The sequence below is a fragment of the Salvia miltiorrhiza genome, chromosome 1 (assembly GCF_028751815.1).
Source record: "Salvia miltiorrhiza cultivar Shanhuang (shh) chromosome 1, IMPLAD_Smil_shh, whole genome shotgun sequence".
NCBI lineage: Eukaryota > Viridiplantae > Streptophyta > Magnoliopsida > Lamiales > Lamiaceae > Salvia > Salvia miltiorrhiza.
This window is the reverse complement of record NC_080387.1, coordinates 53,266,097-53,292,627: the sequence shown is the minus strand read 5'-3', so window position 1 is coordinate 53,292,627 and position 26,531 is coordinate 53,266,097. Positions and strand designations below refer to the sequence as shown.

Sequence of the window (26,531 nt, the reverse complement as noted above, 5' to 3'; positions counted from 1 at the left end):
TACTTACCACATGTCTATAAATAGACTTGTGGAGAGCATGCAGAGATAACTAACAACACCAACAGATTTCTGTATTCTGCCATTTACACTCACACTCTCTGCAAACACTTGTGCTCAGTTCTTGATCCTATTCAGTTCGCCGGAGCTCGTCGGATTGTGGTGCTACATCCGAAGAGACGAAGTCGTTTTACCTTTGGGGAAGATACGCCTAACCGAAGAGCACTACCGGGGCGATAATCTTCTTGCGGGAAGAGATTTATCTCGACTCGACTTAGCCTATACGTATAATTTATTTATACTGTATATTTCAGTTGTATAAAATTATTTGAGTTGTAATTTCTCAAATTATTTTCTTTGTAATATTTTCAATTATTTTGAGTTGTAATATCTCAAAATATTTATTGTAATATCTCGATCGTGTACCCGGTTCTAACAATCGCAAGAAGATTATTTCTCTGCCGTTGATACACGTTCGAGAAATGGCTCACACCGACGTCAATATGGACGGCTCCACCACCTCTGCAACCATTGCTTCAACCACGTCGTCAATATTTTCCTCGTTTGCATCAACGGGGGCTTCATCGTCAACATCTAGAACTATTGGTCTTGCCGAGAAACCATCAACGTTCTCAGGCAAGAACTTCAAATATTGGCAAGAGAAGATGCTATTCTACCTCACAACCGTGGGGTTTGCCGGATTCTTAATGGAGGATAAACCTCCAACCCCGAGTGAAGGGGAAGGGGAGACAAGCCAAGAAATTCGTGCCGGATATTTGAACTGGTGCCGCGGCGACTACTTGTGCCGTAACACCGTTCTCATGTCTCTGGACGAACGGCTCTATCGTGTTTTCAAGGTTCATGAAACCGCGAAACAATTGTGGGAGGCCCTTGATTTGAAATATCAAGTGGACAAGGCAAATACTACCAAGTATATTGTCGCCAAATGGTTGGAATACAAAATGGTCGACTCCCGGCCATTGATGGACCAAGTGGAAGAATTCCAAAATCTTTCACATGAGGTTCAAGCCGAAGGGATGCCCTTGGCGGATGCATTGCTCGTTGCAATCATCATAGAGAAATTACCTCCTAGTTGGAGGAAATTTCAAAACCTTTTGAAGCATGAGCGCTCGGAGATGTCCGTGCCGATATTAATATCCAAGCTTCAAATGGAGGATCACGTGAGAAGTCGTGATCAAAAGGGAAAAGCTCCGATGGAGGCAAAGGCCAATCTCACCGAGAAAGGCGGTCCCTCCAATAAACGTGGTCGCCCTAACCCTAATAATAAGGGTAAAGGGAAACAAGGCGGTAGTCAACCATCAAAGTTTGATGGTGTATGTTTTAATTGTGACAAACAAGGTCACATGGCTAAAGATTGCCGCAAGCCAAAGCGGAAGAAGGCAAAGAGCAACGTGAACAACGTCGAGAAGGACTTCGACGATTGGAACCACGATGACTTTGCTGCCATGATCTCCGAGGTGAATCATGTGGACAACCCGAACGCTTGGTTCGTGGATACCGGCGCTACCGTCCATATATGCATAAATCGTGAGTTGTTCCACAACTACAAAGAAGTGGAAAACAAAACGATAATGGAGGCTAGCGAACGGACATCCCAAGTCCTTGGCATGGGAGATGTGATTCTTCAACTCACGTCGGGCGTGGAGATCACATTGAAAGACGTATTACACGTTCCAACTGTCCGAAAGAATTTAATTTCGGGCTTTAGGCTTACGAATAAGGATTTTGAATTATTTTTCAAATCTAACTATGTTGTAATACGCAAGTGGGGAAAGTTCCTAGGGAAAGGCTATGCCTCTGAAGGACTTTTCAAACTTGGTGTAAGAGCTTGTAAGCCTGCCAAGGCTAAGATCAATAAAGATGCATCAACCTCTTCTGCTTACTTGATTGAGTGTTCAAATTTATGGCATTGTAGACTTGGACATGTTAATCTAAATGCTATAAAGAGATTAGTAAAAATGAATTTACTAAAAGTTGATGAATACAACTCACAAGTAAAATGTGAAGTTTGTGTTGAAGCCAAAATGGCTAAGTTACCATTTAAATCGGTAAAAAGGAGCACTCAACCTTTGGAACTTATTCACACCGATGTTTGTGATTTAAAGTTCGTGCAAACTAGAGGTGGCAAGAAGTACTTTATCACCTTTATAGACGATTGCACAAAATATTGTTACCTTTACTTATTGAAAAGTAAAGATGAGGCTATTGAAGCTTTTATAAACTTCAAAAATGAAGCCGAGAATCAACTTGGATGTCGAATTAAGATGGTTCGAAGTGATAGAGGTGGAGAATATGTAGCTCCGTTTGCTGAATTATGCAACGAAAGTGGTATAATACATCAAACGACTGCACCTTATTCACCACAATCTAACGGCGTTGCTGAACGCAAGAATCGAACTCTTAAGGAGATGATGAATGCCTTGTTGATTAGTTCAGGATTACCCCAGAACATGTGGGGGGAAGCTGTCTTGACGGCCAACTATATCTTGAACAAGATTCCACTCAAAGGGAAAGATGTAACTCCCTATGAGCTATGGAAAGGAAGGAAACCTTCGTATAAATACCTCAAAGTGTGGGGGTGTTTAGCCAAGGTAGAAGTGCCTTTACCAAAGCAAGTTACAATAGGACCTAAAACGGTGGATTGTATCTTCATTGGTCATGCACTTAATAGCAGTGCCTATCGTTTTATAGTGCACAGATCGGAGATACCTGATATACATGTTGGGACAACGATAGAATCAAGGAATGCTATATTCTTTGAAAATATCTATCCTAACAAGAATAAAGGTACATCGAACTCTAATGATGGAGTTGATGGTGATGCTACAGGTTCTAAACCTATGGAAGTAGCAAGTAATTCTACTCAAGTAGATGATGCCACGGGTTCTAATCATGTACCACCTAATAGGAAAAGACCAAGGTCTAAACCTATGGATGTAGAACCGAGACGTGGGGAACGAGTTAGAAAAGCTAATGTCTATGGACCGGATTATGTTGTCTTGATGCTAGATGGCGAACCGGTGACGATTAAAGAAGCTATGTCTGGCTCAGATGCAGCTCTCTGGAAAGAAGCCATCGATATTGAGATTGATTCCATTATGCAGAATCATACTTGGGTGTTAGTGGATCTACCACCTGGAAGTAAAGCTTTAGGATGCAAATGGATCCTAAAGAAGAAGTACAAATCTGATGGTACTATAGATAAGTACAAAGCCCGACTTGTCGTTCAAGGTTTCAGGCAGAAAGAAGGGTACGATTTCTTCGATACCTATTCACCTGTGACCAGACTAACATCTATTTGGATGCTTCTCGCTATTGCTGCCTTGCACAATCTCGAGATTCACCAAATGGATGTGAAAACTGCGTTCTTGTATGGCGAGTTGGAAGATGAAATATATATGAAGCAACCTGAAGGGTTTGTAGTACCTGGGCAAGAGCACAAAGTATGCAAACTTCAAAGGTCTTTATATGGGTTGAAGCAAGCACCGCTTCAATGGCATTTAAAATTTGACAGTGTAATGTTGTCAAATGGATTCAGAATCAATGAGTGCGATAAATGTGTCTACATTAAGAATTCTAATAACGGATATGTTATTGTTTGTCTTTATGTAGATGACATGCTCATCATGGGAAGTAATTCCCGAGTGATTCAAGAAACCAAAGGCATGCTAAGTAAAAATTTTAGCATGAAAGATATGGGCTTAGCTGATGTTATCCTTGGAATTAAAATTCTAAGAAGACCTGATGGTATTACTATAACACAATCTCACTACGTTGAGAAAGTGTTAAAGAAATTCAACGCTTTTGACAAGCCAATAGCTAAGACACCATGGGAACCTAATGTGCATTTGAGTGTACACAAGGGAGAACCTGTGGACGCGTTAGAATATGCGAAGATTATTGGGAGCCTGATGTATCTAACAAATTGCACTCGTCCCGATATAGCATGCTCGGTCAACAAGTTGAGCAGCTTTACAGCTAACCCTAGTAATGAACATTGGAAAACTCTTGAAAGGGTTTTGAGATATTTGAAATATACTCAAAACTATGCGATTCATTATACTAGGGAGCCCTCTGTACTTGAAGGGTACTGTGATGCAAATTGGATATCTGATGCCAAAGACTCGTTTTCAACGAGCGGTTATGTATTCACTGTGGGGGGTGGTGCTGTGTCTTGGAAATCCAAGAAGCAAACATGTATTGCTAGATCGACCATGGAATCAGAATTCATAGCTTTGGATAAAGCTGGTGAAGAAGCCGAGTGGCTTAAAAATTTCCTCGAGGATATTCCATGTTGGTCGAAACCTGTGTCGTCCGTAATAATTCATTGTGATAGTCAAGCTGCTATCGGACGAGCACAAAACTATTTGTATAACGGTAAGTCGAGACATATTCGTCGACGTCATAATACCGTGAGACATTTGATCACTAGTGGAGTTATCTCAATTGATTATATAAGATCAATTGATAACATAGCGGATCCTTTGACAAAAAGTATCCATCGAGATCAGATGTATAAACTGTTAGGGGGAATGGGTTTGAAGTCCACAAATTAAGGATAATCATAGTGGCAACCCAACCATGATGACTGGAGGATCCCAAGAACTTGGTTCAATGGGACAACTAAGCTATGAAAATTCGTGTGTTGAACACTCGAATTGCCTATTCCTTGTAGAACAGTGAGTGTTCGGAAACCTGCACGTGGTGAGGTTAAGTCTTTGACTTTTAATGACTCTAGAACTCCTCGAAGAGGACAAGTATAGCAGGATACTTGAGTTAAGAGTCACCTATGTAAGTGTGAAGTGGGGCCGCTTCGATTGAAATACTTATGAATCCAAAGGGGTGTTCCAAGGCCTGTAATGGACACAAACGTGAGAACGAATAAGGATTGAAGCAATATTGTGTCAATATTGTTGACTCAGTATACACCGAGGAGGACTAGTTCAAGGAACACAATCCACTAGGCCGCCGGTATACTCGATAATATTGACTATGGCAGGTTCAAAGCCACAAGCTACCTTTCCAAATGCAATGTTGTATCTTAAGAGGACTGAGCTAAGTGTTTGTATACTTTCGCATACTGATTTCTCACTCATGTGGGGGATTGTTGGAAATATGGTTTTATGCCATATCTGAAAATTATTATTTAATTAAATATTTATTATTTAATTAAAATAATGATTGTATGTTAATCTACATCTCGAGTAGATCAACGTGATATACTTGAAGTCTCAAAACCGATTTCCGATGAGTGAGATATTGTATGTCAAAGTTTGGATGTTGAAGAGGAAAAATAACATTTGTTATGTTATCCCACATTGGAAAACATAGAGATGTTTTTCATGTATAAGAATAGCAAAGCACATGGAGTTAATAAATTGACTTGTGGGCTTGCTAGTGGGCTTGATCTAAGTACTAGCCTCGCGCGCACACACACACGCGCGCCGCCGCCGACGATCGATCGGACGGACGGACGGACGTCGTCGCCGCCGCCGCCGGACGGGCGGGTCGGGTACGGGCCGCGGCCAAGGACTTGGATCTTGGCAATTGGTGCTTTGGGGTGGTGTTTGGGGCCCAAACTATTTTTTGGACCAACTCCACTGGGCTTTTTATTTATTGGCCCAACAGAATTATTCTTGGCCCAATGATTGTTTTTTATTCCCAAGCCCAGCAGCAACAGTTGTCAGCAGCAGCAGCAGAAACATGTAGCAGAAGCACGCCAGTACGACTTCTGCATGGCGTCTTCAATTTTTGCAGCTGAGTTTCTTCAATGGCTGCGCCCACCGGCCATCATCTTCAACATTTACGGCTTCCAGCCGTTGGAGTGGAATTCAATGTATTGATTTCATACTTACCACATGTCTATAAATAGACTTGTGGAGAGCATGCAGAGATAACTAACAACACCAACAGATTTCTGTATTCTGCCATTTACACTCACACTCTCTGCAAACACTTGTGCTCAGTTCTTGATCCTATTCAGTTCGCCGGAGCTCGTCGGATTGTGGTGCTACATCCGAAGAGACGAAGTCGTTTTACCTTTGGGGAAGATACGCCTAACCGAAGAGCACTACCGGGGCGATAATCTTCTTGCGGGAAGAGATTTATCTCGACTCGACTTAGCCTATACGTATAATTTATTTATACTGTATATTTCAGTTGTATAAAATTATTTGAGTTGTAATTTCTCAAATTATTTTCTTTGTAATATTTTCAATTATTTTGAGTTGTAATATCTCAAAATATTTATTGTAATATTTCGATCGTGTACCCGGTTCTAACATATATATATATATATATATATATATATATATATATATATATATATATATATTAAAATTGTCACTATAGGTACTTAAAGACGATCTTTTTGTTTGTCGTCGAGTTAAAATTGTATGCGCGATACTAAAAGAGGATGATTAAAGCGACCACAATTTCAACCTACTAATATCACCGTGTTCGTATATAATTCTGTGGAAATACACAACATAAATAAAATGCAATCATTATACATGTTTGGGATATGAATTTCTACCTACACAAAATGTGTTTTGTATGAATTTATAAGTTCATGATTAGTTGGCCCTGTTGAGCTCGAGAGGTTCACAGTGTAATTTTTTATTATTTGTTTTCTTTGCACTGTGGTCAGGGCATTTGGGTTGTATCTTCGTATAGGGTTAGTTGTTCTTGTTGCTCATCTTGTATACTTTTCTTGACACATAGTTAAATTTTTTCTTATGGTGCATTTATTTTGATAGTAAAATTTTCATTGAAAAATGATGGATAATAAAAGATGAGAAAGTATTATCTTCTTCTCATTTTTTTTTATCATATGTTTACTAGAGATGAAAATATAAGAAAATGTTGGATAATATTTTCACACCCCTATTATAGGATAATATTATCCAACATTGGAGAGAAAATGAGTTGCCAAGATAATATTCCACTCTGTCTGGAAAAAATATTCCATTATAATAAACATATAAAAATGGTGAAAACATATTTTTTCTCTCATTTTCCATCAAAGTATATGCACCCTTATTCTCATAGTTTTCTCATATTTTGGATTTTCACGTAAATTTACGTCTTTTTTTTGTTTTCATTTTTCATATCTACTTGTCCATTTCAAACGTCCCGAAATAAAAAGTCTAGGTTCACCACTGCAAGATCTATTTGGACCGAAATAATTAAAGAGGTATATTCATGTGGTTGTTTCGTTTTATATATATATATATTTGTGGTAATACATAGTACTAGCACATTTAGTAAAATAAATAAGTTTATTATCACCCTCCATAAAAAAATAAGTTTAGTAGCACATTGTCAATGAAAGTACATAAATACCCTTATGACTAGTCAAAAAGTGTTGGATGTTGACATCTAATATATTTATGTGTTTAAGAAAATAAAAAACTGACGCCTAAAACTTATTCCCTCATCGTCGACGCTGTGATTTTATGTGGTATGTGAGTTTGAGATTTCAAACTCAATAAAAAACTGACGCCTAAAACTTATTCCCTCATTTATTATATGGGTTTTAAAGTTTCAGACTTTATTATATGGGTTTTAAACTCAATAAAAAACTGACGCTAATTTAAGTTTCAGACTTCACACAATTCTTAAAGGAAACAAAACCTTAAATTCTCCTATCTAACAACCGTACATGAGGTTGTTGGGTAGTTAATGAAGGAGAGAATAAGTGTATACCAACCAAATCAGTTCATTCATTAGCCATTTGAAGGAGAAACAAGAAAATCCTCTCAACATACTGCACGATTAGTACACGGTTACTCTGAATTCAAAACTAAAGTGCTCCGAAGACTTATATTACATAAGGTATGTCAAATATATATATTTTTTTAAATTTCGACAGTACACGGTTACTGTTCTTCCATATACGGTTGCGCACGGTTGTGTTTATATATGTTGAATATATGTGAAAATTTTCAAGGAAGATTATAATAACATTTCTACCTAATCTAGATAACTATAAAATGTAAACTAGAACCGTGCATGGAACCGTGCACCACAACCTACACCGAAGAGTACACGGTGGTGCACGGTTGTGCACGGTTTCATTCTTTTTTATTCTGTGTTGTTTATTTCGTTATTTATGTTACATATATGAGTAATTGGATGTAGTTTACTTAATTGTAGAATGAATAACACTAAATACATAAAATAAAGCATTTTCCAATATTAGTGTTCTTCTGTGCACGGTTAGGGTTTTTGTGTGCACGGTAGCATACACGGTTTCACAAAAGGTGTACACGGTTTGTTTAAAATTGATTTTTATGTTATTTGTAGCAATTCTGTATATATTTTGTATGATTTTATGTACACGGTTTTGTATTTAGTGTATTTGATTGCGTATTTTTGTCGTTTTGAAGCAGATGTCGTTTCAAGCGGTCGTTATACGGCATAGTGGTCAGTGGGACAGAGCCGAGTATGTAGGCGGCGATGAGGTTGTCGTATACATTGCTAAGGAAGAGCTTTGTCATTCGAGGTTGATGCGGGAGGTGCACGAGCAATTAGACGAGCATGGTCAATCCACTTATATGCTTTTCTACGCATCGGCCACCGATGAAGGGAGAAAAATAAAAGTGGCTTTGAAGGCTGATTCAGATTTGAACCGTCTGATCTCCGAGCAACAAAGGTATCCCGTTGTGTACGTGATTGAGAAGGGCAAACAATCTGCAGCTGCGGTTCCTCAGAATCAGGAGCGGGGATATTATGAGTCACAGCGGTCTACTGTGTTGCCTACCGAGACGGACACTAGAAGAAGTATACCTACACACGATGATGGCAGGGACGAGGAGTCATCGCAGGAAGAGGAGTCTGACTCCTCGGGTGAGGAAGAAGAAGAGAGACGACGCAGGGATATATTTGATTCAGTCACGACTGAACGTGAAGCTTGGACACAGACAGGGCCTCAGAACTTCACTTCGGATCATCATCCCGATGTCGAGCCTCGCGGCGGAGTTGAGCAAGCGGGGCCTGAGCTACGTCATTGGGAGATTCCAGTACTCGATTTTGATGTTGCACCGACATTAGGTTGGGAAGAAGCTAATGTACTGGAGGGCGGGATATTATCAGTGGGGGCTCTATTTCGGACGAAGGATGAGTTGGCGATTGCTGTGGGAATGTACCATATGGAGAATCACGTGGAGTACATCGTGGATCGATCTAGTAAGACACGTGTGTGGTTTGTTTGCAAGCATGGCAACGATTGTCCGTTCATGCTCCGAGCCGTTCAGAGTGCGTCCATTTGGAGAGTGATTAAGTTGGTGAAGGATCATACCTGCCACACGGATTTGAATCGCACTGTCCCGAGACAGATTCCGGCGAGGGTCGTTGGAAAGTATTTTGCACGGAAATTGGTCGGTGAGGGGGTCGTGTTGAAGCCGAAGGAGATGATTTCAGAGATGCAGCGCTTATTCGGGATTGAGATGAATTACAGCTTCGCTCTACGAGCAAGAAACATCGTGATTGAGATGACATATGGTGATTTTGACAACGCCTATCAGATGCTCCCGTCATATTTGTATATGCTGAGATTGAGTAATCCCGGCACGTTATATGACCTTCAGACGAAGGCTGATGGCGAGTTCCAGCATATGTTTGTTGCTCTTGAACAGAGCGTGGCTGCCTTCAGGAGTTACTTGAGACCGGTCATTGTAGTAGACGGGACCCATCTGAAGGGAAGGAATGGAGGCATTTTGTTTGTCGCTGTTACAAAGGATGGAAACGAGAGCATATTTCCTCTTGCAGTTGGGATTGGTCCAATTGAGAATGACGAGTCATGGATTTGGTTCTTCAACCGACTGAGGGTTGCTTTTGGTCAACCTGATGATCTCTTAATTGTGTCTGATCAACACAAGAGCATCAGAAATGCTGTGGAGTGTGTCTACCCGAATGTCCCACACGCGTTGTGTTATTACCATTTGCAGAAGAATCTCGCGCATTACGGGTTGCATGTAGCTGCAGTTTTCAAAGCAGCGACATATTCCTATCGATCAGAGGATTTTCATAGCAATTTTTCAGCGCTTGAAGTCCTTAAAGTCAAGGCGCACAAACATCTTGATACTATTGGTGTTGAGAGATGGGCTAGGTCCAAGTGTCCTGTACGACGTACGAGCTTCATGACGTCGAATGCTGCAGAGACAATGAACAGCAGATTGTTGTGGGCACGACGCCTCCCAGTTGCCTCATTGATCGAGTCTTATCGAGCCATTATGGAGAAATGGTTTGATGCACGACGAGCAGAAGCTGCATCTAGGTCACATGAATTGACTAAGGAGGTGGCATCAAAGTTGCAAGTGGCTGTTGAAGCCGGTCGACAATTGCTTGTTCGAGGGACGACGACACATATGTTTAGTGTTGAAGATGATCATGCATCCTACATTGTTGATCTTGAAAATCGAACTTGTGATTGTGCTCAGTTCGATCTGGACGAGATTCCATGTCGTCATGCTTGTGCCGCTATTAGGTATGTTATGTTTTAGTATTTTTAGTTAATTATAATTGTATATAATTTTTGGTATTATAATGTGTTATTATTTCTTTAATTAGGCGTGCAGGTTTACAAGTCACTGACTTTGTTGGTAAATATTTCAAACAACCCATGTTGTTGGCCACTTACATGCCTCTTATTGTGCCCGTGCCGCATCCTATGTATTGGAATGTGCCAGATGAGATATCTGCATATGTTGTGACGGCCCCGAATATATTACATAAAGCGGGGCGCCCGAAGTTGAGTAGGACTCCCTCGGCTGTTGAGGGTTCATCCAACTCGCGACCTCAGTTCTGCTCACGGTGCAAGGGTCGAGGTCACAACGCTCGAAGATGCAAATCGCCACTTGCATTGGACTTGAATGTGGCATTGGATGCAGACGAGGACGAGGGTGTCGAGCCACAACCCGTTGCACGAACGCGGCAGAAGAAGAAATGTGGTATTTGTAGGAGTGAAAAACATACTAGGAATGCATGTCCTAGTCGGGACAATGAATAAATTTGTTGTTTGTTGTTTGTTTGTTGATCAGAGACTGATTCTGATCGTGGTATATGTTGTTTGTTGTATACTTATTGTTGGTATCTGTTGATTTTACATTGAAATTCGAAAAACATGTGAATTTGGCTGAAAAATGTCCAACAGTGGGCTGCACACGGTCATAGGCGCAACCGTGTACCACCCTTCGAAACCGTGCATGAAACCGTGCACGGAAGAACTAGAAACCGTGCATGTATCCACCGTGCCCCGTGCACGGTTTCTAGTTCTTCCGTGCACGGTTTCGTGCACGGTTTCGAAGGGTGGTACACGGTTGCGCCTATGACCGTGTGCAGCCCACTGTTGGACATTTTTCAGCCAAATTCACCTGTTTTCTAGTGAACACAACATAAAGGCTTTCTCACAAACTAACAATCAACTAGTGGGGTACACAATTCAAACAATTACTACAAAGCAGAGGGAATTGGGGTACACAATTCCCATATCCTACAAGCTATAATGTAGCGATATTTTTCTACATCCCTAATGGTTTTCAAGTGGCTATGTTTCGGGGTTCCACATATCAACCGGTCTAAGTATGCACATGCATACACACCACAACTAATGACGTCCTGTTGCACGAATTGTTGGTTGATCGGCATCATCACATACGCCATCTCTGAAGAGGCAGCATGAACAAACTTGTGGCGATTGTTTTCCCAATACCCAACAGCATGCAACAATCTAGGCATCAAACGACAAATGCACCTCATCGAAGCTTGGCGACGTTGTGTGACCCCTTCAACATGTGACAGAGAATCATAGACCCGAACCTCCCATCGGTCGATAGAAATGACCACAGTGCACCAATGACTTTGGTTGACATTACAGATAGTAAGAATATGCATTGATAGTGATGATACGAGAAATATTTAGAAATGACAAATGCATTGATAGTAATGACGAACTGCCCTTAAGAATTACTAAGCTGACCTCACTAGCCTCCAGCCAAGGCCATGTATGATCTGCATCAGTTCCCTGGAACATTGTGATGAGACTGTCGGGCACGTCCCAATGTGTGTATGCATTCTGCGCTTGTATGTTATTCCCATGGGGATCCTCCGGATGCAGCATACCGTACTCTCTATATAGGGTATTCTGAATAGGAATAATTGAGATTATTAGTGTAACAATAAGATCAAAATAAATCAAAGTCACATAAACTTACATAAAAATTGGTTGAAGCCAGTGAAGTCCTATGTCGACTAATACCCGGCTGGAGCATAGACCGACCTCGATCCCCTATATATTCCTGGTTGACTCTGATCCTTCGATTTTGCTTCAAAATCCAGAGGTCTATAATCTGCACCGAGAATAACATGACTTCGTCAGTAACACAACGCATATTAAACAATACAATATTCCGAATATATTATACCTCAGCATCGAACTCGGCACGACGATCCAAAATACGTCCAAAAAAGGCCTGGGTCATCATATATCCAGTCTCCAATACCGGAACACATGCATCGTCGCCCATCTGTCTGAATCGGCAGAAAGCAACCTTCTTTGCCTTAGGAGTGTCAAGTGGGCCATCAGTCACATACGGACTCTGAAGAAGAGCAGACGGCTTAATCGTGCGTCGTGGCCTCCCAGCAACCTCGGCCTCTTCCTCGTCAGTAGTCCAGCTGAACTGGACATCGTCATCTCTCTCTCCAGGATTAGGCGTCACTGGACTCGGCTGACGAGCTGATGTCTCTGCGCGATGAGAGGCAGATCGCCTCAAAGATGGCTGCCTTTCACTGTGATGTGAGGCGGATTGCCTCTGGCTCCCCCTAGCCTGATCATCGTGATGAGATGATCGCCTCTGGCTCGCAAGAGGACGATCATCGTGATGAGATGATCGCCTCTGGCTCGCAAGAGGACGATCATCGTGATGAGATGATCGTCGATGACTGCCCCGAGGCCGCTCCTCAACAATATGAGAGGTAGACCGTCTGTGACTGATCCTCGGCCCCTCACACTCCTCACTCCCACGTCCAACGTGGCTGGATGACGATTTTCGAGACCTCCTCGAACGTCGCCCAAAGAAATCATGCATCGCGGCTACCACACGTCGAGTCACTCGAGCAATCAATCCATGCTCTGACTCGTCTTCTACAAGAGTGCGCCGCACACTGTCAGTCACCTCTCGTGTCACACTCTGGGTGACACGAGAAATCAGCTCCTCGTCCCGCCGACCCCACGACGCGTGCTCACAGCACACATGATCTGGCTCTGCATCTGGCCCTGGCTCAAACTCCTGAGGCCTACGCCTCTTCGACGGGCTACCAGTCGGAGCACCAAACGAGCGTCTCTGACGCTCAACAACCTCGGGCATCTTGCCACGAGCCTTCTCTGTTCGTGAGCTACTTCTCGCCATACGCCTAGGAATAATAGGAGAAGGCGGCGCGGGTAGAACTGGTTCCCTCAATCCGGCATATCTCCCTCCAGGATGGAATCGTACATCTAATGTCTGACCAATCAGGAGGGTGTTATAATAAAGCTGCTCAGTCTCCAATTCAGTCGGCGCCAGTCTCGGGTAACATTCGCGCTGCAACAAATGTAAATGAAGATTAGTCAAATATAACATTAAAAAAGAAAAGTCAAAGTGTAAAGCATCAATAATTACCTCCTGATCAAAAAAATGGGTGAAGTCAGCGGATGACTTCCAAGTCGTCCACATCAAACATCGGGGCAACCGCAGGGCCGTGTCTCGCAACCCACACGCCCTGCCCAAAGACGGAATGGCCTCGTATGACCAAATCTGTAATGCCCATGTGGGCCCATAGAAATGGTACGTCTTCCTCGACCCGCGAATCTCCGAAGGGTGCTTCTTCAGCACGGACATCCCATGACATAAAATCTGAAATGAGTACGAGCCCCACGGGAAGTCCAACCACGCCTGAGAATCCTCAATCAGTGCCCACACCCAATTATCGACATAATCCTGATCACGGCAAAAAATGATGAAATAGGCCACGAGGATGTTTGCAGCCTTCAAATAATCATCGGGGTTATCGCCCAACCTATTACTATTGAATCGCTTCTGCAAATCACTGACATAAGTCTTCTTGCCTCGAAGTACTCTGTGAAAAAAGCTTGTACTCGGAATATCATGATCCGCATTCGGATCAAACCCCTGCGGGGAAGGCCCGAAGTGTAATCCCGTCACCAAACAAAACTCGACGGTCCCAAATCGGATGTCGTGTCCACAAACGTGGAACCACTTCTCCCATGCACCAAACTCCGGGTCATACAGCTCTCGTGCAAGAAGCTGGTGCAGTGCTGCATTGGCACTCTCCTCCCTCCTCAAATCATGTAAGTGGCCAAACGGACCACATACAAATTCCTCGAAACGACCATAACGCTGCAAACACGTTTTCACATCCTTCAATATAGCTATCCGGATGTAGTGATTGATACGTCCCGCATAATTCTGCATGCACGGGCGTAACCAAGCATAGCGGGGAGGCTGCAATGAATTAAAAAGTATTAGAATCACCAAAAATCAAACAAAAACAATCAAACCGTGCACGAAAATCGAACCGTGCGCATAAAAACCCAATCTGTACTAAGGAAACAGCCGTTCACGGTTGAATCATGCACTTCAGAAGAACATTCAGTTGATAAAAACATTATAAAAACAAAAAAAACACAACCGTGCACGGTAGAAACCAAACCGTGTACGACCGTGTACCCATGAACTAACCGTGCACACCGTGCACTGAGAAATATTGCACCAAAATCAGAAATAAGTGTTCAATATATACAATTACAGCATATTAATGTAAAATACATCATTAAAACACAACCGTGCACGGTATAAACCAAACTGTGCACGACCGTGTACACAGGAACTAACCGTGCACACCGTGCACTGTGAAATATTGCACCAAAATCAGAAATAAGTGTTCAATATATACAATCACATCATATTAATGTAAAATACATCATTAAAACCCAACCGTGCACGGTATAAATCACACCGTGCACGGTCGTGTACCCAAGATGCACGGTTGTACCAAAATTTTCAGATTTTCATAATTTCAACATTTAAACACCCACATTGCATTGATAAACATTACGAGAAACTAAAATTCATAGTTTAAGGCACAAATACATACCGGATTTGGCGTTGGATATTGTTCCTTCTTCTTTGACTTATTCCGGGGAATTGGCTGTTGTTCCTCTCTCTCGTATTCCTCCGATTCAGTATCACTGCTCATTATGAATTTGAGACTTGCAATATCGGTTCCTTATTTTTTTTGTATGGAATGCACGGTTCTATGAGAAACCCTAGTTGTGTTTTTGACAAGGAGGCGTGTAAGAAACCCTAGTTTTTACACGGTTCTATGGAATGGAATGCACGGTGTCTTCTTTTTCTTTTCAGTTGTGTGTGTGAAATTCAGATTTTTAAGATGAAGAAGGTGGGAGGCGTGTAAAAAACTAGGGTTTTTTCTATAGATAGAGATGAAGAAGGCGTGTATAATAGAGATGAAGTAGGCGTGTATCAGAGACAAGAAAATGACAAGATGGAAGATTCTCTATTTGACCACTTTTTGCCAATAAAGTTGTTCTTTTTTTTGGAAACATCCGACTTTTGGGGAGAGACAAGATTCACTAAAATAAGAGAGGAAAGAGACATTTTTGTGGGCTGTTATTTAATTAAAAATAAAGTTTTAAATATAAGTTAAAAGTGATGTGGGGACCATTAGGGATATATATGACAATTCACAACAAATGTGCTACTAAACTTATATATTTATGAACTATGATAAAAAACTTATTTTTATTACCACATGTGCTACTTTTAACTTTCCCTATATATTTTTCTACAGGAGAAGATCATATTTTCGGTGACCATTGGAGTTTACAAAGTTTGATGGTGCAACTAATGAGCTTCCACTGATTTATGGGCATTTTGCTTTGGCGTGCGACTTCTTGTTTACAAGTTTTGAGTATTAGTAATTTATTTTTCTTGAATGTGATTGGCCCCTTTACTATTAGAGTGTGGGGTCCTTCCCAAATATCCAGTTTCTCTTGTTATATGCTGTGATCTCTCGGATATGCCTAAATTTTGTGTAATTGTCATTTTTATATTATGTAAAGTGAGGCTCATTCCACTTTACATGTTCTCATTGTGATTGTTTTGGCATATTTCTTTGCATATTTTAGTTGGTTTGCTTTGCTCTTCCAACTTTTTTGTTGTGGTATATGTGAAATTAGTCATTTGGATCCTTTTTGAGCAATGAAATTTATTTAAGTATAAAAAGATATTAAATTTAAAATTATTGATGTTTTTTAATTACGTAGAAGAAACTCATCGAGTTCTCATAAGAATTCTTGATACATGTACGTGATGTATATTCAATATTTTTACTTCATTATAGTTGTTTTTAGAGCACTCACAATGGGGGCGTGGACTCCGGCTAGGGCCAGGCGCCCCCCCAATGCCGCGCCTATTCCCTCTGCACCCAGCCCCCCTCCGCGTTCGGCGCACTGTGCATGGTGATTGGGCGCGTGATATACACGGCCCAATCACATAATTTTGACTTTTTTATTAATTGAAAAACAAAAATAAATAAATAATTTTTTTACTGTTTGATGAGACCGTTGGAGGTAGAATGCCTTTTTTTTCCTCTTCATTTTTGCCGTTGAACGACTATTTTTTTTCCTTTTCTTTTAATTGCTCTCCCTATAAATGCTACATTTTCATTCACTTCTCTACCATATCTTCTCTAAACATTAAAATTAAAATAAAAACTTAAGAGCTAAGGAGCTGACTCTCCATTGTGGAGTGTTGGCACAAAATTGGGGGGACCACTTTTAAGAACCAAGGTTGGTTCACCACTGTGGATACCCTTAGCAATATGTGTGTTTGTGTTTGTGTGTGTGTGAGCTATTGAGAGATTCTGACTTTTATGTATGTCTGTTTTTACCAAATCCAACATACTCCATTAGTCCGCGATATCATTTTCACTTTGTGGACGTTACGAGTTTTAGGAAAGTGATTGATAATAATTGATAATGGTGAATATTGTTGTGGGTGGATTTTGTGAATCCTACTGCTATGAATGGAAGTGAAAATGATATATTGTGGACGGACCAAAATGGCAAAAGTAAAAATAATATCATTGAGGGAGGAAGTACATATAAATATTTTTCAATATTCACCTATATAATAAAACTTTGTACATGTGTCTTTTCAAAATGAGATTAAGTTCGATCTTTATCCTTCACATGAATCGCATTTCCCCTACTAATTAACAAAGTTAATTAAAATTAAATAAAAAAGAATTGTGTATATATTTGACTTATATATAAAATGTACATAAGACCAAAAATACAACAATTTTCAACTAGTTAATTATACATATCATTATCGAGTCAGAGAATTTTTTAGGACAATAACTTATGTTGATTTGGAAATTAGGACAAAATCTTTCAAACTTGTGAAAGTAGGACACTAATTTTTTTAGAATAAAATAGGACACTAATTAATAAGCGTCGTAAAAATAGGACATTTCTCGGCCGAGAATTGGCCAACAAATGTCCTGCGGGTGCAACACTTATTAATTAATGTCCTATTTTATTCTTAAAAAAAATTAGTGTCCTATTTTTATAAGTCCAAAAATTTTTGTCCTAATTTTCAAATCAATCTATCCTAAAAAACTCTCGAACTCATTATCACTAGTCACTACATCTTCGTGTGTAAAATACTAGGCTTCAGTTTAGAAATGAACGACATTGTAACATTATTGAAAAGTCTTCTACATATTTTTGGAAAGTGCTTGTATATCCTCCAAAACAATAAAAACAACAAAAAAGTATTATCCTGCTTTAATAAATTCATGAAACTGACAATTCACGTTATGTTCAAAACCTTTTCTCAGTATTGCCACAGATTAATTACATATGCATCAAATTATTATTTGATTGACTGTCATATTCAGCATCAACCCTATTACGCGCTAAATTAAATACTACTACTATATGTTGTGTTGTGTGTGTGTGTGTGACTCAATTTATTTATTTGGCTAGACGCCTAGAAATAATCATATTTTAATATAAATATAGTAGTATAACATACGAGATAGATATCGTCTTTGACATTTGTGCTAGTGTGAACAATATTAAAAAATTATTCACAGTTTCTCGAAGGAAAGAGATGGAAAAAATAAAATATTCTTACTAGATACATAAACTCAATTATCTAGAATTCGAAAGAAATAAAATTATTAAAAACGAGCTTAAATTAAGCTAATCTAAAACATAAGTAATACTCCCTCCGTCCATGAAATGAGTACCCATTTGTGGACGACACGGGTTTTAAGAAATGTATGGAGTGTAGTGTGAATAGTTTAAGGGTCCCACTTTTTGAGTGTATTAATTAAAGAGATGTGTGGGGTACACTTGCCAAAAAGGGAAATGGGTACTCATTTCGTGGACGGACGAAAAAGGAAATATGGGTACTCATTTCGTGGACGGAGGGAGTACTTCATTCGTCTACGAAAAAACTTCCTACCTATTTTTGGACTATACCCCACCACTTATAATCATTTTACTTTTCACTTTTCACAACTCCCAATATTAATTATAACACATTTTCATCACTCTCAATACACTCAACTACCTTTTATCCACTTCAATACACTTAATAATATTTTTCTTAAAATCCGTGTCACTCCTTCCTATGAAGTTCTTTCATGGACGGAGGGAGTATTAATTAACTGCTATAAATCTGAATATAAAATTGTAGCTATTAACATATATCCCTAATATGAAATAATGTTGACTGAGTCCTACAAGCAAAATGTAACGAAGAAAACATATTTGCTGTAAAAAATTAAAAAGATGCTGAAACCCCAAATAAAATCCTTTAAATATCATCATAGTAAAGTAAAGTTGCAGAATAAACATATTAAATTAATCATCACACGTGTGGGCTGCTTCTTCCTAGAGAACATGAAGTTCATAAAAAAACGAAACACTTATGCAAGAACAGCTGTCAAAATCTCTGGACAAATTGGATATAAATAAATAGATACAGTTTATTTTGAATATCTCCAAAATACGAAGTCGTTTTCTATGTTTAACATTTTTTTTTTTGTAATAATGGAGAAATATTTAGCTTTTAAATTTTGAAATATTGGAACAATGTGCATTTAGGGCTCGTTTCGTTTTCAGTAAAGGATTATGTAAGATAATTTGTAACCAGAATATTTAGCATGGATAATGACAGATTATTAATACTGAGTTGGTGTTTGTTATCATGGCTAACAGATTATTAATATTGAGTTGGTGTTTGCTATCATGGCTAAATACGGAATATCCTGGTTTAAGTTAATCCTAAAGGAAATGTGGTATTATTAATCCTAAGAAATCTGGATTAATAATATTGGGTCGTGGGATTAAACCGGGTCATCCGCATTATTACTAAATAATACTCCCTCCGTCCCTGAAATAAGTTCATCTTTTTCCATTTTGGGACGTCCCCCAAATAAGTTCCTCTTTCTTTCTTTCTATTTTTGGACAACTACCCCACCACTAATAATACTTTATTTATTCTTACTTTTTACTTTTTCACCACTCTCAATACTAATTATAACACTTTTTCACCTTTTCACCACTCCCAATACTAATTACTCCCTCCGTCCCGCTATTCAAGTCCCATTTTCCTTTTTGGGTTGTCCCACCGATAATGTCTCGTTTCCTAAAAATAAAATAATAAGGGGATGCTTAACATTAATTAAAACACTAATTAAATGCCTAATACAAAAGATCAAAAATACATCTAACCCTAGAATTCAAGGAGACTCTCGGCTCTCTCTCTCTCCCTCTTTCTCTGCGCCTCCACCCTCACCTTCTCTCCAGTGGACGCCGGATCTGTCACCTCTCTCCATCGGTGACTGCAATGCCTCGCCGCTCGTTTTCCGGTGACCAGGGCTCTGCCCTCTCTTGGCTTCCATCTGCAAAGAGACTCTCGGCTCTCTCTCTCTCTCTGCGCCTCTACCCTCACCTTCTCCTCCGTCGCCTTCTCTCTGCTAGATGCCGGATCTGTCACTTCTCTCCCTCCGCCGCCCGTATTCGCTTCTCTCTCTTCCTTCTGCTAAACTCCGGCGCTCAGTGAAGCCACGGCCGCCTCTCCTTCCACTCACAAATCCAGCACAGAGCCACCACCATCGTCACCAACAGCAGCTCCCTCTCCTCACTCCTCGATCGAGCGACAACAGTTCTCGTCGCCGCCCTCGGTCGCCCTTTTCCTCCCTCTGATCTCCTCCGCCTCCGCCTCTCATCTCTGATCTCCCCTGACCCTCTGCAAAAACCCTAACCCCTAATTTGGGTTGCAGATTTGGTTGGAGAAAATCGTTTGATTTCTAAGTTCGATTTGGGTGGGTTGCAGATTTCTAAGCTCGATTTGGGTGGGGTTGCAAATTTGGGTGGTGATTTGCCGACGGTGGTTCCAAAGGTGATTTCATTTCTGCATTCTCACCTCTAATTTCTGCATATGTGGGAGGGGAGTGGCACTACTATTCCAAATGCAGATAGAAATGGCGAAGAGCAAAAGGCGAAAGAGCAACAACCCAATTTCTGCAATTTCGTCCAAATTTCTGCAAATCGCCCAATTTCTGAAAATTTATGTTCATTTAAGAATTTTAGTTTTTCATAACTTCAATTTTTCATTTTCAGAATTTTAATTATTTAGGAATTTTTCATTTTCATTAGAATCATCAAACATTAACAATCCCTTAATCACAAACTTAAATATGTGGACCACACTCTTTATTCTACTTACTTCATTCTCCTTAATCTCCGTGCCGAAAAGAAACGGGACATGAATAGCGGGACGGAGGGAGTATAATATATTTTTCTCCACTATCAATACACTTTACCATTTTCCTTAAATCCTGTGCCGTCCCCAAAGAGGAACTTATTTTGGGGACGGAGGGAGTACCAAATACTAGATTGATCTGTACTAAATTAGCCAATACATTGTATTAGCCAATATTAAATACGCCACGAGATTACCAATCATTTTTATTTAAAATTATGATTATTAAAATTGTCATATTTTCAATGGACCAAGAAAGTATGTATCAGAAACAAGAACATCATTTCATGTCTTTCATTGGAGGAGGAAGAGGTAAGAGAAACAAGAACTTCCTTAAAGCTCTTTGGATCGGGACTGTTTGGCTGATCTGGAAGTATAGGAATGAGAGTAGGTTTGAGAACAAGAATTGGGAGGTGTCCAATCTTGTTAATGAGGTCAAAGGGAGGCTTTGGAGCTGGAACAAAATCTTCCATGTGGTCGATTCCAATGTTCCTTTTACCTTGTGGTGCTCTAACGAGTACGCATCACTTGTATGATGTTTTTGGTACTCCTGGTACCGCCCCAGTTTTTTAATAGATTTTTAATTGATCAAAAAAAAAAGGAGATTTGAATAATTTTACGCATTAATACTATAAACCAACAAGAAAATAATAAAATGAACAATGCAAAATGATGAAGATTAATTTGGGTGACTTTTACTCATTCCACACACACGCGATATTTGTGGGAAAATGACATTAAGAATTTAGAGAGATGTCATTACCAAAGACACATCACTTCATCATTTCTCGATAAAGTTGATTTCAATATGTCACTTATTTCGAGAACGTGATGACGCTCACTAATTAAAAGATTAGATGCGATTTTCTGAAAGAGATGTAAAGCCTAAGTTTAACGTTTCCTCGCCTCATCACGCTACCTCAACCTCTTCTTTTTCCTTTTTTTTCAAGAATGACGTGCAATAAAAATTACCTAAAATTAAAGAGTAATTGTGATTAAAAAACGGAATTTTATCATTTTTTAGTTTTATATATGTATAATATTTATTTATTTTCAACCTCTATATAAAAAGAAAAGTTCAAATAAGAACGTGAATTAAAATAATGAAAAACTATTTTCAATCATTGGATCATGAAGATTTATGGTGAATGCGTCATTTTAATGAATGAATACACCATCTGAATTCGAGTCCACAAAAAAGCGATGTACTAACGAATGCGGTAACTTTACACATTAATATATTGTTCTCAGTTCTTATTTTAGATTGCGATTTTCACTATAACCAACTCCTATATATATTTAAAATTTTGCTACATAAATAACGAGTATATATTTTTAATTGTTTAGATTTTTCACACGATTGTCAGTCGCTATCAAATTAATGTTGAAGTGAAGGCTTGAAATGTTTAGAAAATGTAGTTAGATGTCTATGCTCCTTCAATTAGTCCTGATGATATAAATTCATCGATAATTGACCACGCCTCAAAAAATTAAACAATTGAAAGTTTATTAATTTGAAGGTATAATTTTTTTTACGTGTAAAATAAAGAATTAGATGAAGGTTTGTACATTTCTACGCAATTGCCTTTAGAATATATAAATAAAACCATGGGTTCCCTTTCTTATTAAAAATAAAAATAAAACAAAAAGTAAAACCCAACACTTGCAGCTTAATTGCAGTACAAAAATAAATTCCATGTGAAGACATAGACATCATTTTACGCTTTAAACTTTTTGGAACATGTAAAACGGTTATGCCTTAAATTAGTTGTAGAAAATTACAAGCTTAGTTTAGTTGAATTCTTTTTTATTTTTGTAAGAACGAGAAATCAGTATTCCAAACTCAAATTTCTCATTTTTTAATTAAGAAAAATAGTCGTACAAAATAAAAAATACATGAAATGTAAATAACGAGTTCCCAAAATTAAAATTATTATCAAACAAGATAGTATTGGAGTAGGACGAATCGAATCTATTCAATGGAAATTAGATTATTATTGCAAGTGAGCGTGACTGAGAAAATATAAAATATTAATTAAGTATTATTTTGTCATTTGACCACTAGGGCAAAAATGTTCTAATTATTGTAAAATATTCAGTAATTCATGCATATGACTTACCAATACGATTTTATAAACATCACTCCAATTTGACGTTGGGTATTCCTCTCTATAAATCTACTATATTTTATTTAATATATAATTCAATTAAATTAAGAACAGCCTCGCATGTGAAATTTCGTTTTCAATATCTATACTACATCAACTAATAATCATATTTTCAAATTTTAACACAATTCAATATTAAGTGGCTACCATTGGGAGTTATGTGTTGATATCAAATATTAATGATGTTGTGACAAGATAAGGTTGGCCCCTCTATCTAATCCCAAAATTAATATTTAATGGCATGTAGCGATGACAAGAAAAGTGGGGGTTTTGAAAATATAAAAATAGAATTGTCAACAATTTAATTCTATTGTGTAATAAAAAAAATTAAAAATTATAGGCCACCAATTTCATTTCCACTGTTTAATTTCTTGAATCTTGAAAATAATTAAAAATGATAGACCACCAATTTCCTTTCCACTGTTTAATTTCTTGAATCTCGACTTTGAAAATTTTAATCGTGACATAATCAACATATCATAAGGAGGAAAAATCCAACTCATATAATTGAGCTACAGTGGCCCATTTGGAAACATAGAGAGGTGTAGGGAATCTTTTGGTTGAGTAGGGCTCATTATTTAGGTAGAAAAATGTTAGCCATGAGCTAACATGTGTGCTGTTTGTAGCCCATTTGAATCTTGTGCTAACTAATTTAATAGCATTGCAAGTTGATTTTACTATTTTGTATAAACTAATATTTTGGTTTACATTCGTCCACCTAATATAAGATAATTTTATAAGTCAAAATCTATCGGATGGATTAAAACTCAAGTTAAAATACTATCATAACACTATAGCCTGCACAGATACGTCACTTAATATGAATTCATATGTGTTTTATTTACCCGACGAGACAAAATTCGCGAAACTGTTACACAAATTATTGCCTTCTACTATTAGACTTGTTACATTTCTTTTAAGCACGATTATTAAGGAGAGTGTAGTTAATGTAGTTTAAGTGTATAAAGGTGTGAGATCATATTGTTTATAAATTTAAGACAATATCAATGAGAAAGAGGGAGTATGATTTAATAATAACTAAGACAAAAAGAGTGGTACCCTATATTGTTTTTAAATTTTTATTTAAGAAGTTATTCGTGTATAATAAATTCTCATGAAAAATCAAATAAAGATAAAATAAAAAAATCTAATTAAAATTTATGCAGTACATTGTACATGGAAGCATGAAGCAATATGTCAAATTAGAGGCCTCACCGCTTCGAATTTACAAATGGGCTAACATTTTATTAGAGATGCATCACTATACTTCATTTTATGGGCTTTTGTCTTTATTAGAGACCAATCAATCTTATTTTATTTTATTTTAAAAAGAGACCAATAATCATTTGGAATTTAGAATTTTCTGATATCCATTCCATGCCTTTGGTTTTCTATGCAATGCAAGAATTCTAATTTCATAAAGAAAACAAGACAATAGCAATTCCTTTGTTCTTATAATTAAGTTTAAACATGCGAGTTAAAGGGAATATTTAAAAAATATTTCTATTGTCTTAGGACTTAGGAGTAATTTATTTCCTTTGCAATAGAAAGTACTTGTGATAAATGATAACTGATTCGTTTGCAATTTTCCAATTTTGCAGTATATGTGCATTTTAAAAAAAAAATTACGACGGTAAGTTGAGGCGATTTCTGTTACAAATCCACAGTTACTCTTTCCTGTTCGATAAAATGCATCAACCAAACATTTATTAAGTTTTTTATTCAGAGCAAGTTCTTTGCTCAAAATTCGTCATCAAGAACTCACCTATTATAAATGATACAAAGATTTCCCCCTATGAAAGCTGATCCAAGATTGTGATAGTTTTACCTAAACTTGAAGAAAAGAAAAGAAAACAATATCACACCATTGACAAAGAAAAGGGTAGAATTTGAGAATGCATTACATAATATATGACGATAAGTTCAGGTGATTTCTGTTACAATTCCACAGTCATGTCTTTCTTATGCTTTAATACAGTTCAAAGATGTCCATTTAATGGACATCTTTGAATAGGGATGGCAATGGGCCGGATCCTGCTTGGTCCAGATCCAGATCCGGATTTTTTGACTTAGGCCCAGATCCAATGGATCCAAAAAAATGAGATCCAGATCCATAAGATCTATAGGGTCTCGGGTTTAGACCCGGATCCATACTTTTTGTCTTCTAAATTAAATTTATAAATCTTAAATTAATCCCAAATAAAATTATAATTATTGTCTAGATTTTCAACAATTATTCAAATAAATGAATTAACCATATTCTATAAAAATATTATCGAAGTTTAATAACAATAAGAATATAATAATCAAGTACTAAATAACAGTGGAACAATATGTCCTCTATTTTACATAGAAAAAAGAAAATTAATGTTATCAATAATAATAATAATAATAATAATAATAATAATAATAATGAAAACTAAAATTTAAATTAAAATAAAAGTAAAATATTATCTTTAATTGCATTATATATTATTTATGAAAAGAGATATAGATTAGCCATAGATATTAGATTAGAGTTAGATAAAAATAAATAACATTATATATATTTTTATATATAAATGGATCCATGGACCGGATCTGGGTCTCAGATTTTTTGCTCCAGATCCAGATCTGAAAATTATAGGAATAACCCAGATCCGGTCCAGATCCATTGGGTCCATTTTTCCTAAGGTCCAGATCCTAAAAAATAGATATGGATCTGCGGATCTGGACCGGGTCCAAGATCCATTTTTGGCCTAAAAACATAGTTGTCAATGTTTTAGTCATAAATTAAAATTATGCACAGTTCACGTTCGATAAAATGCCTCAACCAAACTTCTATTCTGTTTCTTGTTCAGATTAAGTTCCTTGCTCAAAATGTGTTATCAAGAATCACCTATTATAACTCATACACATAATTCCCCCCATAAAAAAATTGATTGAAATTTACGATAGTTTTTACCTAAACTCGTAGAAAAAACAACAACATTGGAGCATTGTGTTTCATGTGCTTAATAAAAATTATGCACAGTACCTGTTTGATGAAATGCCTCAACTAAAATTTTACTCTGTTTTTTCTTCAGAGCAAGTTCTTTGCTGAAGATCTGTTATCAGGAACTTACCTATTATAAATCATACACAGGTTTCCTTTTATGAAAGTTGATTCAAGATTACGATAGTTTTACCTAAACTCGGAGGAAAAAAAAAATGAAAACAGTAACACACCTTTGAGAAAGAAAAGAAAGGATTGAGAGCGCATTACATAATACATTAATCCTATCCTATGTAGGTGTTGTTGTGAGGCTTCTCCACATCCTCTCTACCAACCCAAAATAGGCATCTCTCCACTTCTTCTTCAACGCTAAAGCAGTGCAAACCATTGAAAATCCCACTGCATAACCTAAAGATAGAAACACATAAAACCAATCAACCTCTGCCTCTTCTTTCTCATTCTCCTCTTTTCCTCCACCACCTTCATCACTGCACATGCTCGCTAACGGCG

The 26,531-nt window shown here is 38.0% G+C and overlaps 2 protein-coding genes across 2 annotated transcripts in view; both read right to left on the bottom strand.

The window, feature by feature from the left end:
- The window catches only part of LOC130992384 (T-complex protein 1 subunit beta-like), a 629,300-nt gene that overhangs the window by 372,028 nt on the left and 230,741 nt on the right, over positions 1–26,531 (bottom strand). The window lies entirely within an intron of this gene.
- On the bottom strand, positions 11,473–15,273 carry LOC131009955 (uncharacterized). Its single transcript, XM_057937353.1, has 6 exons — positions 15,172–15,273; positions 13,677–14,519; positions 12,444–13,598; positions 12,234–12,368; positions 11,974–12,163; positions 11,473–11,804 (listed from the first exon to the last, which is right to left on the bottom strand). The coding sequence occupies exons 1-6, from the start codon at positions 15,271–15,273 to the stop codon at positions 11,473–11,475; spliced, it is 2,757 nt and encodes a 918-aa protein (XP_057793336.1).